This window comes from Poecilia formosa, unplaced genomic scaffold (assembly GCF_000485575.1).
Source record: "Poecilia formosa unplaced genomic scaffold, Poecilia_formosa-5.1.2 Scaffold66, whole genome shotgun sequence".
NCBI classification, from domain to species: Eukaryota; Metazoa; Chordata; class Actinopteri; order Cyprinodontiformes; family Poeciliidae; genus Poecilia; species Poecilia formosa.
The window spans coordinates 479968-498255 of NW_006800005.1; the positions used below are offsets into that span (position 1 = coordinate 479968).

The 18288-nt window shown below is 41.0% G+C and overlaps 1 protein-coding gene across 6 annotated transcripts; it reads left to right on the plus strand.

Moving 5' to 3' along the window:
- The first annotated feature begins 1732 nt into the window (after positions 1 to 1732).
- On the plus strand, positions 1733 to 18288 carry zdhhc2 (zDHHC palmitoyltransferase 2). Of its 6 annotated transcripts, none has more exons than XM_016672814.1 (14): positions 1733 to 2305; positions 6664 to 6690; positions 8085 to 8179; positions 8586 to 8706; positions 8857 to 8926; positions 9041 to 9073; positions 10111 to 10231; positions 10346 to 10384; positions 11883 to 12015; positions 13424 to 13550; positions 16973 to 17065; positions 17213 to 17360; positions 17607 to 17671; positions 17750 to 18288. In XM_016672814.1, exons 1-13 carry the CDS (start codon positions 2179 to 2181, stop codon positions 17622 to 17624), a joined length of 1152 nt encoding a protein of 383 aa, XP_016528300.1. In that variant the 5' UTR covers positions 1733 to 2178; the 3' UTR covers positions 17625 to 17671; positions 17750 to 18288. The 6 variants fall into 6 exon arrangements, with proteins under 6 accessions (XP_016528300.1, XP_007554806.1, XP_007554808.1 ...); XM_007554746.2 differs by having other exon boundaries at positions 1734 to 2305; positions 17213 to 17304; XM_007554745.2 differs by having other exon boundaries at positions 1737 to 2305; positions 17213 to 17328.

Below are 18288 nucleotides of genomic sequence, written 5' to 3' on the forward strand. Positions count from 1 at the left end.
CACACACACACACACACACACACACACACACACACACACACTGCCAAATCAAAGCTAAAAATAACATTCAAGTCAATGAGCTTTAGGAGAAACGCCACACTTTCGGCTGACCTGAAATTGTCAAAAGTGATGGTTTCAGCCCAGACTGTTTGCTGCGCAGCAGATAAAGTAAGTCTCTGGGACTGAGGGGCTCAGAAAAACTTGTTTGCTTAAAAAAAAGACGGTGAATGAATAGTTTGGTGCTTGCAGAATAAAGTCCCGTTGGCCGAGTTAAAATCCACTGCAGAGATTTGAGAAAACCGTGTAATGATTTACAGGGGCTTACAAGCAGTCAAAATTGGCATGTGATACTATTTTCAGCATTTTTCCACGATGAAAGCCATTTTAAACATCACTATGGATCTATATGAATATTACTGAAGCCTTGGAGGGGAAAAAACCCTCCAAAATGTTTGTTTTGCATATTTGGGGATTCTCCAGGTTTATATATTAATTGTTGGCTCTAAATTAAACCTAGTAGGACTTGTAATCATTATTCTGGTTTGTCACTCTGATAGACTTTGGGATGTAGAATATGTCATATAACAGTGACAGTGGATCTGAAGCTTTTTATAACAAGTATCACAGTAAATACGTTTTCCAAAAATCGCTATGCTGACACATTTTATTTTAAAACAGCAGTAGGACTTTCACTTTTGTGGTTTGTTGGGTTATGTTATAAATACAATTTGATCTAAAGAAAATATCAAACTTTGTAAACAATTAAATCCATAAGCTTTTTAAAAACTCAAATAGGATGTCTTTTTTTCAGGTATTTCAGCTGCATAACTGGCAACAAACACTGACTCCAGAATTTCTCATTTTAGGAAAAAAATATTTATTTTCTTCTCCTTTAGAAACATCCAATAGAGCCATCAGTGCCACAATAAAATAATTCTCTGAGTCTCATTTCAAATAAACGAGTCTAGGGTGTTTTGCTTCTCTCATAAATGTGTGAATGTGTTATTTATTTGCATTAATGCTTTTGTTTTAGTTTTTAAAACACAAGAATTAGGGCATAATTTTATAGTTTTAATCTATCTGATGACACTGTAAAACATTTAATGTGATTTTATCTTCATTTATTCAGTACTTGAATAGCCATGTGAGAGGGTCTCATGCCGCCCGGCGCCCGCTGATGAGATGTTGCCCTGGGTAGTTGCCAAGGGCGGCTATATCAGACACTGCCACTGTTCGAAACTGCACATAATAAACAAAATTTTCTTTATTCAAAGGATGAAAACAGAATCACTGGTTGAGCAAAAATATGTTTCAATATGTCTCAAGTGTTTTTAGTTTGAATAATTTCTTAATGCTGTGCCCCATAACACTTTCTGCTAGGGCAAACTACAAACTTACAGTGCATAGCTAGTGGTTATGATCTGATTCTACGTGGTAAATAGTAGTGGATTATAGGATGTTTGATCGCCAACAACGACGGACGGAGTGGGACTCGAACCAGTAACCTACCGATTAACGAGACGAACGTTCTTGGGTCGAAAGAGAAGAGGCCAGAGTCTGGCTAAATATCTTGACCACAAAATATTTAGCAAACACGGACATTGTATTTAAAGCAGATGTTTGATAACGTCGGAAGGAGACTGCTTCTAATAAATATTAAACGGTGAAAACGCGGGGCATGATGGGAGGTGGCTGCCTTCACTACGACCGGACGATCTGGTCCAATACGTGTGTGTGTGTGTGTGTGCGTATATATCCAGTCTGAACTCATTGAACCTATCTCCAGCGCGCAAAAAAAAAAAATGTGCCAGGCTTGCAGCATCCCGTGGACGTCATGGCAACGTGTCGCGCGGCGCTGGCTCTCAGTCAGACTTGCGTCTGTCTGCGCGCGTGCTCGTGTTTATGTGTGAGAATGCGCGCGGCAAGCCGTCTGATATCGTCTTATCCGTAGTAGGAGAGAGAGGGAGAGAGAGAGAGAGAGGGAGAGGAGGGGGGCGGTGCGGCAGAGAGGCATCAGAGGAGCCCGGCGGGGACGTTGCGACTGAGCTCCCGGTGAGGCTGGTGATCACACTACGATGTAGTGACGGCTCCTACGAGAAGAAGTAGGAGACACGCGCCGCGGGAGAAGAGGAGCAGCACGCGAATGCGCACGGTACGATGATCGACTAGTCGTAGACCATGGCGCCGTCGGGTCCACGGAGCATCAAGCGGGGCTGTCAGAGAGTCCTCTACTGGATCCCGGTCCTGTTCATCGCCCTCATAGTGGCGTGGTCCTACTACGCCTATGTCTTGCAGCTTTGCATAGGTAAGAGCCGGCTGTCTGGGTATTATGAGGATGTGTGTGTGGGAAAGGGGAATACCTCTGTTCTGTCTGGTGTTTTGTCTCTTTTGTTATTGAGGGGGGGAAACGGGTTTAATTTTTGTTTTGGGTCCGAGACTGTTTGGTTTTTGTCTTTTAATGGTGCAGACGCAAACTGGGGCCAAGGCATAAGCAAACAAAGCTGCTAGGTCCCCTGGAGCCCAACAGGGGATGGGTCTTAATAGCAATAATACTGTAATGAAAGTCAGTCAATTGACATTTCAAATGCCCTTTTATTAGAGTTCAGTGTTTTATTTATTTTGTTGTTTATTTGATATTGACAGATACAAAAGTATGTCACAGTGAACATAGCCGTAGCTAATTCACAACACTCGTCCCTAGAAGGGCCTTTAACGGTTAATTAAAATGTAAAGTTCAGATCAGCAGTAAAATAAACAATATTTGTACTTATGAGTACAATTCTGGTCCATCTTTAGTCTTTAGCCTCGAAATGAATATTTTAATGTTTGTTCAAGGCTTAAAAATTGTGCCTGGAAAAAGTTTTCAGCCCCTTTGAGTTGTTTGCCACATTTCAACCACAACCTTCAATGTGCTTTTCTGTGGTTTTTACTTTCATAGACCAACAGAAAGTAGCATCTGATAGCGTCGTGTAAGGGAGGGGATTAAATGTTATCAAAAACTTTTGTATATAAAAATCTGAAAAGTGTGTCCAGGATTTTTATTTTTATTTTTTACAACAGATCCCTGACTTTTGTAGTGTTTCTGGCTGTGTGGTTGGTGTTGTTTTCCTACTGGAAGGTGAATTTTAAGGTGAACCTGCTCCTTTTGCAGCATCTACCTCTTAGCTCTTACCGACGCTCCTGAAACGTCCCCACAGCATGATACAGCCACCGCTTTGCTTACGTTCAAGCTATTTCTCTCTCACCTTCCTCCACATATTGCTTACTACATGGCTTGAGACAAAATTGCAAATCTCAGTTGCCATAGTTCTGTTATCACAGCCAAAAACAACTAGCTTGATGCTATCTTTCATAGGATATTGTATTTCCAGAGCTTTGCATTTATATTCTGCATGGCGATGTTTCTTTGTGTCTGTTACCGTCCTCAGACCACATGTTCATTTTCAGGTTGGGTTTGGGACATTGTGATAGAGGAAGGAAAAAGAACGAGGAAAATGTTGTTTAGTCTGTATTTAATACTAATGTACACTTAGAGGTTCGGATAACTCTAACCCTACTTTGCAGCTCCTTTCAACAAAGGACTTTTTTTCTTTCCACCCTTCCATAAAGTTCACACTTGTAGAGCGCGTCATGATCAGTTGTCACATCTGAAGAAAAGCTGCTCCACAGCATGACGCTGCCACCACCAAGCTTCGCGCTATGTGAGGCTTGTGCTTCAGATGAAGGTCAGCTCAGTCCGCTCGAGTTTGTAGTTGCGATGTGACAAAATGCGAAGCTGTTCAGTGAGGTCTGGCTTCCAATTTTAATCTGTTTTTCTTTTCCAGCTTTCTTTTCTAAGGGAAAAAAATGTCAGAATATTTTCAAAATGTGGCTTTTTTGAAAAAAATCATCTCTTCTGAGAGTTGTGTGAAGGCGTGTTAAGGTCGGACAACGAGAATCTTTGATTAATTACAATAATATAGTCAAACAACAAAATTATAAGTATGTTCTGATGAGGGGAAAAAAGCTTAGATACATTGACATCAGTCAGGGTGGTTCCTTTTTCAAAACAGACACAGTTGTTTGCTCAAACTCCAAACTCCTGATATTAGCTATAATTTGATGCTAATGGGTTAAGAGATCAGGTATTTCTATTAAGGATCATATGAACCAAAGTATACTTACATATATGTATATTTATACCAAAGTATAACTTCACAAAATGCCTAATTCCTCGTTTTAATTGTTTGTTATTTTTCATGTTGGAGTTCTCATAAAATTGTGAATTTATTATGACTGTATTCTTGTAATATCACATATTTTTTCTTGAAATTAAAAAAAAAAGAAGGAAAATTTTAGCCTGACCCTAATATTCAAGTCCAAATAAACATAGAATCTGTAAAACAAGATGGCGGTTCTGGGTTTGCTGACGTCATTCTTGATTACGGAAACCCAAGAATTTCAATGGTGGAAAAAAAATCCAGATTTTTCCCCAATAAGAAAAAAAAATCTTCAAACAAAAAAAAATTTGATTAATCAATAAAATCAATTTATTGATTAATTAGCTTTCCCCACCAACAATCAAAATGAGCGTGGTGATATTTATTTTACTTTCTAACGATTTTATCGGTTATTGGACAGCGTACTTTCGATTAATAGTTACATTAGTGGTGCTTAATATTAGCTAAAAAAAAGCCCCAACATTCAATTACTGCCGTCATTACGTGATGACAGTCATATGCTAGCATCTGCAGTTTTTACATGCTGTTGTAAAAACACAAACCGCAGGACAATAAACCAGTGAGGCGCACTTTGTCGACCGGTGCAGCGTGACAGGATATAAGAAACGGATTAGACCATCTGATTCTCCCTCTGCCACTTCATCATCACCAGCTTAAAGTCTTACAGTGAAAGCTTCAGACTCGTGTGCTCACCCCGCACCCGCCGTCCAAATTTATATCCACCAGCACAGACACAATCAGCATTATCTGCTGGCAGAAAGCCGGACCCTTAATGGCTTTCCTGCGCGCGCACCCGTAACGGGTTTCCTGAGTTTACTGGGTTGACCCGGATAGTGATGGTTTTCTAGGATGTCTCGCTCGCGCTCCATTTGGCAGCAAGAAGTCAGAGCGCGTGGAAGGAAAGTCAAAAAAAAAAAAAAAAGTGGGGTGGAGGGGATGAAATGGAGACGGTCTAATGAGAGAGGAGAGGATGTTCTGACAGCTTGTTCCCGAAATATTAACCTTCTTCACAGAATCAACTCTGTAGATCAGTGAGCGCTGGAGGGAAATCCAAAATAAACCCTCCATCAGCAGGCTTTGTTTTTTTCTTTTTTTCTTCTGTAAACTGCGTTTCCTTCGCATGCCTCGTCACAAGACTGAAATTGTGATGCATTCAGGTCACACAGATGAAAACAACAAGCAGCTGCTCCGGGGGCCCCATCTCACTCAGCAGCAGACAGGACACACAGAGTCGGTTGTGTGAAAGTATCATCAGCTGATGCTCCTCCGATCACTTAATCCCATTGTCTGGTTTGCATAACTCGCCTCCAGAAATCTGCGGTTGACCTATTTTCCGTCAAACGATACCAAACAGCATCAGTATCAGCCTTTGAACCAAGCACCTACATCAGGTGGAAATTTGGTTGTCGGAGATATAAAAAAAAAATCCCAGAATGTATTTGTATCGCTTTTACAGACATGTCAATATAACATGCCTTTAAAGGAGCGACATTGTATGTTTTCCAGGCCCATTGGTGCCACTTTATAGCACAATCAAGTATATTAACTTCAATTGTTATAAAAATACTATCTCAAATGTTGCTTAAGTAAAATTTGGCTTTGTAATTTAACACCTTGAGATTGGGCCTCTGTCTCTTTAAGAAGCTCCTGCTCGTTCTGAAACTCTGTCCTCAGGAAGTTGTCACAACTTGACTCCTCTATTAACCCTTTGAGAAACGTTTTTTCCGTTGTTGCATTGAGAAGTAGCTCCTATAATGAGCTCAGCAGTTCCACCAGGTGTTTGCTAATTGCTGCTGGCTAGTCTGAAGGAGCAGAGTGGGGGAGTCGTGTGAGAGGGCTGCTCTGTTGAGAGGGAAGCTCTGAAGGAGGAGGAGCTTCGTCTTCAAAGGTGGGGCTAGGTCTAACCAGGCGTTTTGCACAGCTGAGTGGTTGCCATGGAGATTAAAGTCTTTCTCAAACAAGCATGAAAGAAACAAAATAACACTCCAGGTATATTTTTGATGAGGGAATAACATTATAACGTGATGTAAAGCTAAAAAGAGTTGATTTTAGATGATACTGACCCCATTAGCCTCACACACCTTTTCTTTCGTTTCCACGTTTGCTGCAGAGGGCCGCCGATGTACTCGATAAACCGCGTTCACTATTCCTCCTACAGCTCTCCACCAAACGAAGCGTTCGTACGTCTGCCGGGTTTTCTAAAGGAATAATATTAGAGGCACATTTTCCGAGAGACTCACTGAGTCAAACTGACCAGCATGTTGCATATTGATTTTGTGTCTGACCATACTGAGCTCAGGAACCGAAGGCTCCACCAGCTCAGCGTTTATTCACTTCCACCTCTCTGAAGTCAAAACGCTTGACTTTTCCTCCAGCAGCGCTGCGCTCACCCACTGCATATTTCCTCACGCTGATTGTCTTTTTTTAATGGTTTGTTTTCCAGAATCCATCGAGGACACAGGAGAAAAGGGTAAGAGATCTACGAGACAATATTCTCCCAGTCGAAAAAAGAGAGCGGAGTTCCAGCTTCAAAGATAATGTGGTAGTTGGTCACAACTCATTAAATTAAATTTATCAAATGTACTTTATTTACATTTATCTAACATGACAATTTCATAAATTGACTTGGATTAACTTAATTTTGTCACTTGTGACCAGTTATTGCAACATATTTAGGTTGGATCACCTGTTTTCTTTTTTCGGGCGTTTAGCCACGATAAAGCTTTAGGTATGATGATGCTTTCCCAAAGTATTCACACCCTGTGGACATTTCCTTAATTTGTCATGTTACAGAGATTTTTGTGAGAACTTCATAGAACAAACAGCAACATGCACTGAAAAAAAAAACATATATTTGAAAAATCTTTTAAAAAATCTCTCTATTTTGTTAATGCTAATTTGATTAGTTTTGCTCAAATTATAATTCTGATTTGATTGAAGATTTGATTGGAATTCAACACCAGATGGTACCCTGTAAAAAAAAACAAAAAGAAAATGAATGTCAATGTTAATTTTGAAACAGAAAAAAATCTAACTAAATAACAAAGTGGGGGAAAAATAAGTTCAAAACTACTTTTCAAATTTAGGTCTTATTTAAGTTTAAGATACTTTTTTTTGTATGTTTGAATTTTTTTTTAGCAAAAAAAAGAAAGAAAGAAAACAAAAACGAGCAAACATTTTTGGCCCCAATTTTGTTCCATACTATTATAAATACAATAACTAAACTATGGTCAAATCACTGCAAAAAATAAAAAAATAAATTCCCGCAAAAAATCATCTGAAAGCTGTTTATATTATCAACTGCAGTATTTCTTTTATTGAAAGCTGAGTTGGCTTTACAATAATAGTTGGCTTTTAAATAGGTTTTAGATATGTTATTAATTAATCTTTAAACACTTTATAAACCATTAATAAATGTTTATTGTTATGCATTAATTAAGGGTGAGAAGGAGACAAAATCTACATGTTTCTTGCCAAGGTAATAATGAGCCAAGTCAGTTCAGATGTAATTTATATAGAGTTGTTAAACATTTTGGATTACCTTGTAAACATAATTCTTTAGCTTATACTCTCCTTCTCACCCTTAATTAATGCATTCTAACAGTCATTAATGATTTATAACATGTTTATAGATGCATGGGTAACATATAACCTATCTTTTAGCCATCTATAAGTGGTACGGCTGAGTTCTACAGTAAACCATGAATACTAGGCATTGAATGCTAATAACTGTGTAATAACTGAGGTTTCTCCTAAGAAGCAGAAGACGTGGTAACACCGTAGAAATTCCCACTGTGAACACGGCCACACACACACACACACACACACACACACAGACTGTTGTTCCTGTCGGTCTGCTTGCAGTCGTCTACCTGCTGGCCTACCATGCCATCTTCATCATGTTCGTGTGGGCGTACTGGCAGACCATCTTCACCAAACCCATGAACCCCCTGAAGGAGGTGAGTTCGTCCGGTCGGGATGATGAAACGCTGCAGGAAGCGGCTACAGCCCCCTGCTCTCATGTGATTGAGCGCTCCATTTAGACTAATAATGCTTCCTGGTAGGAGTGCCTGAAGCTGCTGCACTTTAATGGCTGTGATTCTGACCGCAGAGTGAGCACATGAACACATCCCACCGCTGCGTCGGCTCACATATGAGATTCTTCTTTATGAGATGTAATCGATCGATCAGTGGAGGTTTCGTCCACCTTAATAAATTCTCTCCTGTTATTATCATCTCGGTTATTTGCTTCCACTGTTCAGTCACATATATATATATTATGTCAGTAATGTCCAGCCGGCTCTGCGCTTGTGGCACAAGCGGGTCAGAGAGCTGAGCTTTGTCTCTCCCCTCTGCCCTGCGTAGTTTCAGCTGTCCCACTCTGACAAGGAGCTGCTGGAGCGCGAAGATCGCGGAGAGTCCCAGCAAGAGATCCTGAGGAGAATAGCCAAGGATCTGCCCATCTACACGCGCACCAACTCCGGAGGTAACGACACGCTCCACGAACGAGCCTTACGGGGTTCCGTTACTGCCAAAAATATACGCAGCCCGGCCCGGCTCGGCCTCTTTGGGTCAAGGGCTAAGAGAGGCAGTGGCGGCTGATTACTGAGTGATTGAACTGACTGTGTCTCCTCAGCGATTCGTTTCTGTGACCGCTGCCAGCTGCTGAAGCCTGATCGATGCCACCATTGTTCAGTCTGCGATAAGTATGCCTCCCCCGCACCTCCGCAGCACAGATCATATAACAATATAGCGCGATAGCATGCTGACAGGAGGGGTCCAATTTAATTACACTGATGTCGACTCGTGCTGTGTTGCAGATGCATCCTGAAGATGGATCACCACTGCCCCTGGTACGTACCGCGCCGTCGCCCCGACACCGATGCACACAAAACTATTTATTGAACGTCACTTTCCGTTTGCGTTCGGACTAGCAGGGGTTTTCCGTAACGCCGAGCGCAGAGCCTTGTGAAAGTGTTCACACCCCTGGAGCTGTTCCACAGTTTGTCACATGGCAACTGCCAGTGGCGGCTCTAGGAAATGTTTTATAGGCGTGAGGAGACTAAGCCAGAAAAATTTTGAGGGAGTGAAGGTTAATAAGAAAAGAAAAAAAAAACTATGTATAAATGTATGTGTACACATATACGATTATATTTTTTATCTTATGGATTTATTTGTCGGGTTTTACGTTTTGTTTTCATTTTACCTCAGCATAATTGCTCACGTCGTATTTTGGCTAAATTGAGACACCTGCAGGTATTCAATCTACTTTCACTGCTACTTCCTAATTCCCCTTGTCTTCGCCCTATCGGAACATTTGTTTCAGTCCAAAATCCATATAGTTTTTTCCCCATATTTTCCAAAAACTACTCAATTATAACTCTGCACGCCTGTCTCTGATTCCTTTGGAGGGTAGAGATGGAGTGAAATGCAGGGCGACCCTGGAAGCAAACGAGCAGCAGGACAACAACACCGGTCATAAAGCCACAAAATGGCCCAGTCAAAGTCCACACCTAAATCCAAATGAGAATCTGTGGCAAGAAATTTGACGTGTCTTGTGAGTGCGACCAGACAAAATGTGGAAAAGGCGTATCGATACTTTTGTAAACACACTATTATTATAGCAATTCAAACGCAGCCAGAGGACTGACTGTCTGCAGAGGGGGAGAAATCCAAGCTGAGTTCAACATGAACATGATCTGCTCTCTGCTGAGTTTTTAACCAAATCGTTTGTTCAGATGAAACTTTGTTTGCTCTCCAACCAGCAAATAATCCAGCAGGATAAACTGAAACGGCAACAGGCTAACAAATGTCTTGCTTAGCATCTCGTTGGGGGATGTTTAAGCGTCCGGGTTAATCCTAACGACCTTTCTTCATCGTCTGTCTGCAGGGTCAACAACTGTGTGGGATTCTCCAACTACAAGTTCTTCATGCTGTTCCTGGCCTACTCTCTGCTTTACTGCCTTTTTATTACCGCCACAGATCTCCAGTACTTCATCAAGTTCTGGACAGTAAGTACAGACAAATCGGCACATTCATTCTGTAAAACGTCTAAAAAAACCCAGCAGAGTGTACTGTGTTGTGTTGTTTTGTTTCATAATGTGATGTTTGATCTTTTCAACAAGGCTGGAGGTAGAGCACATTTCCGTCTGAGAGAGTACCTGGTACGAACCACGCAGCTCGTTAGCAATGCACTAAATTAGAAACTGGAAACAGTGGCACGCAAAAGTTTGAGCTCCCCTTGAAATATTTGGCTTGTATTTTTTTTTTTTAGCCTTCTGTTTGAGCTGCGGTTTGTTGCTGTGCTGCAGTCAGTGACATTGAGAACTTCTCTCTGCTAGAGGAAGACGGGGGTTTTCACCGGATACCTGCAGAGTTTGGAAGGGAGCATCACGCCATCTGGAAAATAGATGGAGGTGCCTGTTCCAGCTGACAGCAAAGGGCAGGACGGCCCGTCAGAAACAGCTCATAGTTTTGCTCGACAGCGAAAGAGATTCTGTTCAGGGGAACCAAACTTGTCTGTCGCTGTGTAAAGAACTCTATGGAAGCCCATTTTCAACACCAATTTAAAGGATTAAAAAAAAACAACAAATTATTAAGCATGCTATAACTGTGAGATTGCATCTCACAAATATTACTTATCGTTTTTTTTTATTAAATACTGTCAAAGCTTTCAAATGCTGAGCTCTAATTTAACGTACACTGTAGATATCACAGTCTATTATGATATTATTAATTACTGTTTTAAGACAGTAATTAATCATAATTCTTAACAATAAGCTTTGAAGTGGTAAAAAAAAGACTAGCATATTACATGTTGATTTATTTTTAACATAAATAGGTAGTAATTTAAAACTAATGTCATGCGTATGGCTAATTAGCACATGCTAAGTAGTAGCTTGCTGGTGAGCAAATGCATGCTAGCCTTATTTAGCTTGTACTGAGTGATACCGTAAGTTGAAAATGACTTAGACTGCGATGCTCATTGCTTCTCTAATCCTCACTGGTCTTACTGGTCAGTGATGCTGACGTAGTTTGTCTTCATTTGAAGAATAAAGGACAATGACGAACATCTTAAGTCACAGCGTTAGCCAAAAGGTAAAGCTGCGGTGGCTTAAAGTTAATTTTAGCTTTTGCTAGATGCTAACCAGCGTACGGCTAACACGATGGCTGCACTAAAGACAAGATATGCTCAGCTAATTAGCCATTTGCTGAATACCTTGAGTAAAATGAAGCTCTGCATCAACAGGATGAGCTGAAGTTACACAAATCTCTACCATTTCTGCGTGACGTTGGTGTGGATTTGTATTTATTTGAATCCGTATAATATAAATGTGCGCTGTGGTTTCAAACTTATTTATCCAATTCTTGTTCTATGTTTCAGTGAAGTTGTTTTATTTAATTCTCCTCAATGGGAACTCTTTGGCTCATTAACATGACAGTTTGTAATCAAATGAAATCTTTAATAACGGCACTTTTAATTATGGCTTCGCTGCTCATATTAAAAAAGATAATATCTCCTAATTAAGGTTTTTCCTTTTGGAGCTGGGCTTCCACAGGGACTCTGTAGGACACTGAATCTCTAATTCCCGTAGGTCCAGCCAGTCTTCTGCCCCTCAGAACCAGCGGGTTCATGGTAACGTTCTCCGTCTTCCTCTCCAGAAAGGCCTCCCGGACACCCAGGCGAAGTTCCACATCCTGTTCCTCTTCTTCTCAGCCTCCATGTTCTCCATCAGCCTGGCTTCTCTCTTCATTTATCACTGCTGGCTCGTCTGCAAGAACAGATCCACGCTGGGTACGTCTCGTTTTCAGCCACAGCCACCATCGGGGCCAGACTGGGGCGGTAGCCCAGGGCTGCAGGTTTTTGGGGGAGGCAATTTTTTTTGTATGATAAAAAAATTACACAATAATCAGTTATGAAACCAGAAACAAACATTAAGTTGTCAAATGCCATAATCAAAATCAAGAATAATGAGAAAATATACGTTAAGTATATTAGTCAGTGATTCAATTATTAATCAAAGACAAACTCTAAACAAATAAGGGGTTTTAGCCTTGATTTAAAGGAACTTAGTGTTTTGAAGTTCTATGCACTAGATTTGTGGTGCATAGAAGCTGAATGCTGCTTCTTTATGTTTGTTTCTGGTTCTGGGGATGCAGAGCAGAACCAGAACCAGAAGCAGAAGACCTGAACGGTCTGGAGGGTTCAGACAGCAGCAGCAGATCTTTAATGTATTTTAGTGCTGAGCCTCTCAATGATTTATAAAATAACAAAAGTATTTCAACGTCTATTTATTCTCCGAGCTACAGTTTATTGAAAAAAGAGAAAGTCGCTCTAACATTAAAATACATCGTATGCAATCAAATTAAGTTAGTTAAACTTAATTTATTTACGCCTGTTTAACAAGACAACCGCATAAACTTAATATATTTATTTGGATAAGCTTAGTTTGGTTACTTGCAACAAATGAACTCAGTTTTTTAAAGTCGGATCAACTGCTTTCTTTCTCCTACTGTTTGTGACAAAAAAAGCATGTTGATAAATTTTTGTGAATTTAAACACTGAAATATTAGAAAATGTATGACAATATAGCATATACTTTTGACACCAACTCGGAGCAATCAGTCGGACATTTTAAACCAATAATCCATCGGTTTGTGAACTGCATGAGTAAACTTATTTTTATTTTATTTTTTGGGCTAGGGCACCAAAACCTGCTCCAGCCCAGGGGCCCTCATTCCTCTAAATCCGGCCTTGGCCAGGACCTCCGGTTACATCCGTCCTCCTCGACGCATCGGAGATGGAGAGATTTAAATTGTATTTATATACATTTTTTTTCGTTTCTCATTAGAAGCGCACAGTGGCAGGCATTGTCTCGGTGCGTCGATGAGAGCGGATTACCCAGAGGACCGTGTTACAGCAGCATCACGCAAAGACGCACGGCTCAGAGCCGTAAGCCGCTTAGAGACGGACACCGATACGGCGTCCAGAAAGGCAAAACGTCACACCTGGCGAAACAGCCGTCAGAGCAGCGCAACAAAGACGCTTTGGTTCAGAGGAATTTCACTGAGCGAGGGTTAGGGCTCCCCCTGCTGACCCGGAGTCGCGTCATCAGTCGGGCGTCTAAGCAGAGCCAGTATGCGTTTGCTCATGTTTTCTCCTTTGTCTGTCTGTCTGTCTGTCTGTCTGTCTGCCGTTTCAGAGGCAGTGCGTGCTCCCGTGTTTCGTCACGGCACGGACAAGAACGGCTTCAGCCTCGGTTTCACCAAGAACTTCCTCCAGGTGTTTGGGGATGAGGCCAAATACTGGCCTGTTCCCGTTTTCTCCAGGTGAGATCATCCGTCAGCCAGTTGAAGCCGAACGGTTTTAAAAGTGTTTGTGATGTGTTTTTTTCTCTCTCTCTCTCTCGGTGTACTCTGGCTTCCAACCAAAGTACAAAACCATGACTGTTTTTAGTGAATTGGGTTTTTTGTCTTTAAGTCTGTGTGAGTGCAGGGGCTGCCCTAGACTGTTTGGTGCCCTGGGCTAATGTGTGCCACGCATCATTTTAAAGAAAAATGAAAGTAACCAGAATAAAAATATAAACACAGATGGCACAACGCACAAACAACAAAAGTAAACAACACAAATACAGAAAATGAGTACAATTAAAATAAATTACACCAATGTATACTACAGTTGCATTTTGAACAGACTCAAATTTCAACGCACAACTGTCAAATAACATACATTTTAAAAAAATAAAACAGATTACACTGTTACACTTCAAGAAACATCAACTGTTATTATTAATAGCGGTATTATGTATTTTCCAGGCACACAGTGTCATTTTACAACATAATCAAGTAAAAATCAGTTGCTATAAAAAGGCTGTTTATATCAAGAATGACTTAAATAAAATTTGATGTTGTATTTTAACGCCTTGAAATTGGGCCTCTGTCTCTTTAAGAGGCTCCTGCTCTTTCTGAAACTCCACCTTCAGGAAGTGATCACAGCATGGCTCCTCTATTAAACATTTAACAACGGTGTTTGCTAATTGCTGCTGGCTAGTCCGAAGGAGCAGAGGGGGGAGCAATGCGAGGGAGGGCTGCTCTGTGAGGGAGAAGCTTGGAAACCTGAAAAGTGCAGCTCAGAGGACGAGCTTCGTCCTCGAAGGTCCAATGAGTCGTTTTTCACAGCTGAATGGTTGCCATGGAGATAAAAGGATTTCTCAAACATGCATGAAAGAATCAAAGCGACACTCCAGGTGTGTTTTTGATGAGGGAACAACATCATAAAAATTTGATTTAGCATAATTCTGCCCCTTTAAGGAGACTGTTTCCAGCTCTAATGCCCCGATCACCCAACCTCATTCCTCTGCTAATAGTTTTAGTTTTATTTCAGCCCTCTGTCTGGCTGCTGATCTGCTCCGCTCCAGATCGACCTCAGCATCAGAAACGTCACATGACTCCACAGAAGCCTCAGCGCAGCAGTCAGATCAAAGTTTTCCCCCGTCGCGCTCCGCCGGCGCGATTTTGAACGTCCCACCGAGTGATCTCATAAGACAAGCTCGTGTTTGATGAGCAGATGGGGGATTTTGTGTTCAGATGGAGCAGCTTATGCTGTCAGCCGGTGAAGAGCCTCTGCATGCACATTACAAGCTGCCAGACGAGACGAGTCAGGGGCGTTTTTCATCCTTCACCCGCCGCCCCTGTTCTCCTTATAATCCTCGTTGAGGTGTAATAACTTACAGATGTGGACACTCTGTTTTATGTTATAGAATATAAGCAGGGCCTGCAGAAGTGTTTATACTCTTTGAACTTTTTCACATTTTATCACGTAACAAATCCAGATATCAATGGATTTTATTGGGGGGGGGGGCATTTTATTTAACACTGCACTCTACACACGACGTCACCATGGTGAAACATGGCAGCGGCGGCGAGTTGATCAGAGCAGATAGAAAATAGAAAAACAGGGGAAAAAAATTCTTCAACAGCCTTTGAATCTGTGGCTGAATTTGAGTTTGCACATCACACTTTGAAATTATCGTCTGGAAAAAGATTTATTTAGACGCGGGCGCCATTTTACTTTCACTTAAAGTTGCATAAAAATATTTTTTTAACATATTGATTAAAATTGTTATTATGATGTGAAAGTTTGATATAAGACAGATAATGCGTGAAAAAAAAATCTAACTTCTCTACAGAAATCCGCCACTCAGTCAGAAAGAACCAATCAGAGACAGGGGTTTTTTTTTTTTTTTCTGAGCGCTGGCAATCATACTAGTGTATGAGCTGTTCTCTGCTACGCTACAGCTGGTTCACCATAACGTAGCCCCTCTGCATGATGGGAGATGAACAGTTTTCCTGTAGCAGTAAGGTGTTTCTCCGCGATTAGCACATTAACAGCACGTATACGAGCATGATTGGCACAGATAAGTCCCTCCTCCTGGCTCTGATTGGTTGTTTCTGACTGAGAGCTGTGCACTTCTTCAGTAGAGGAGGTGGAGGATTTTTTCAAACTGTCTGACTCATAGTCACAACATGGTGACAGTTTTAACAAATATGTAACAAGAAAACATTTAGGTAAAAATGACACACTGTGTGTTGGTCTATAAAGTCCCAATAAAACACTGTGAAGTTTGTGGTCGTAACGGGACAAACGTGAAAAGGGGAGAGAATTCTTTCACGAAGCATTTTATTGAGTCTCACTCTGTCAGATTCCCATTTTCACAGCAGCTCCCTAAATGTCAGCAATCTGCAGGAATTCAGACATATATACAGTCTAACTGATGTATATTTATACATGTGTGAATGGAGTCTGTGTTCAACCTGGAGCTATCTGAGCCCGGCCACTTACTGTCTAACAAAGTGCTTCAAACGACTGAAAGTCCCTGCAAAGCGCTGCTGCTCAGCATCAGCATCAGCATCAGCGCTGTAAATCAATACAGAGGCTGCAGCTCAGCAATCTCACTAATTCCTGCTGACAGAACGAAAAACACTCTGATTGTATCACTACTGACGTTCAGGTCTAGATTTCCCTTCGGCTGTAAAATCTATGATTTAAGTGTGTCAGGGACTTCTCGCATTTGACAGCTGAAGTGAATATAACGCCGCAAATGAAATACTGAACTCTTTTGTTACGTTCATACACATGTAAGCTGCAGGAAGAAATAACTTTTTTTTTTTTTTAATCATTAATGCTACCTACTTTTTTCAGAGTTTTCTTTGTTCATTATATAAATCTGGACATTTTTATTTTCTGCTTCTCTATTTGCTCCTGTATGCAATAAGAAGAGAACGTAAACTATGCGTGTTTGTGCAGTGAGCAGGGCCGGATTCAGAAAGATAAGGGACCCTGGGCTAGAGTCAGTTTTCGTGCCCTATCTGAAAAGAAAAAAAAAAGCATTTAATTCATGAAAATTACAGCACATTAATAGGTTGGCCCACACATAAGCAGGCTTAAAACCATGTTGGTCCCATAAAGATCTAATTTAAGGTCAGAGTTTTCAAATGTGTGAGTTTGTATACATCAACATCGTATAATTGTATAATGAGTTTCATATAAGTTATAATGTAAAGCATACATTCATTACAAAAAAATTCAAAGTCTTTGGCGCCTCCCTATAAACTTGCTGCTGCCCCTACAAGCCATTTTGAAATTTCAGCCCAGGAGGGTGAAAGTAATAAATATAAGACCAGAGTTAAAATAGATCATTTGATTTTTATGTACAGTATCAGCAGCTCTTCTTCCTGTGTTGTCTGTACAGTTTAGGTGACGGATGCTCATTCCCGACCTGCCTGGTGAATCTGGACCCTGAGCAGCCGTCGTCTCCCTCTGGATCCAGCTCAGCCAGCAAGAGGTGACTGTTTTACTCTGTTTCACTTAAAATCCAAGAGAATAAAGACAAATAATGAAATGAAATTGACTTTAGGTTTCATCCCAGCATACAGAACTATTTTATCATAAACAGTTTTATTAGTTTGTGTTTTTTTCTTTGTCTTTTTAGTGCAGCAGAGGGCCGCCAGTTCCCGTCCAAACCGCTCCGAGAGAGCCAGAGTCGACTGCTCACCAGCACCCCCTCCTGGTCAGAGAGTGAAGGTGCAGGAGACAAGGACAAGAAGGGCAAGGCCACGGACACTGTGATCTTTGCAAAAATATTCTTTGCACCCCTTTAACACTTCCACATTTTGTCACGTTGGAGCCCAAGATTTCAATAAATTGTGATTTTTTTTATTTTTTACAAACCAACACAAAAATGATGCATCTTAGCTGCTTGTCTGATTTTTTTTAAAGTGAAAAATGTAGAAAAGTTCAAGGGGGATGAATACTTCTGAAACTTTTTCTACTTGTTGTTTTACTTCACTGGAGTGTTTTACGTGTGTTTATGTGTGTGTGTTCAGGTGCCAGTAACCCAGTGATGACCATTGAGAACGAGGCGTAACAATGATCACACATGACCAGAAATGTAGGTAAACATGATCCCAACATTAAAACCACATCATCATCATCATCATCATCATCAGTAACTGTTTTCATCCTCCAGGTCAATGCTGCCCTCCTCCGTGTTTGTGCCTATCAGAATTCGGCGTGATTGGCGGCGACGTCTGCCGTCACGCAACGCGACTCGACCGACGAGCGGTCCGGGATTTACCGCTGCCGTCAGAAAGTCAAGTGGACGAAAAAAAAAAAAAAATGGAGATTGCATTCCAGTCATCTGCTCTTCTTTGGATGTAAATAAGCACAGAGATGCCGTCGAGAGAGGATAGCATTTTGTTTTCTAACTCAGTCGGCTGCTTTTTTCTTTTCTGTTGCGTTCAAGAACCACCTGCTGCTGGTTTCCCTCAATTCTTTGGCACATCAAGAACAAAACAAAAAAAAAAGAAAAATTGCTGAGCGATATCAACGCGCTCTTTCTGACATTCCTTTCTCTTGTGAAATGTTTGTTCTTTTCTTTTCCACACGCATCATGGTGAGTATTGTGAACGTGAAAGAGTTGCATGCTCTCATCTCAGGATGTCGACGCAAACACAAGCTGGTAACGACATAAAAGAAGAAGAAATTGTAGTAATTAGTAATTACTTT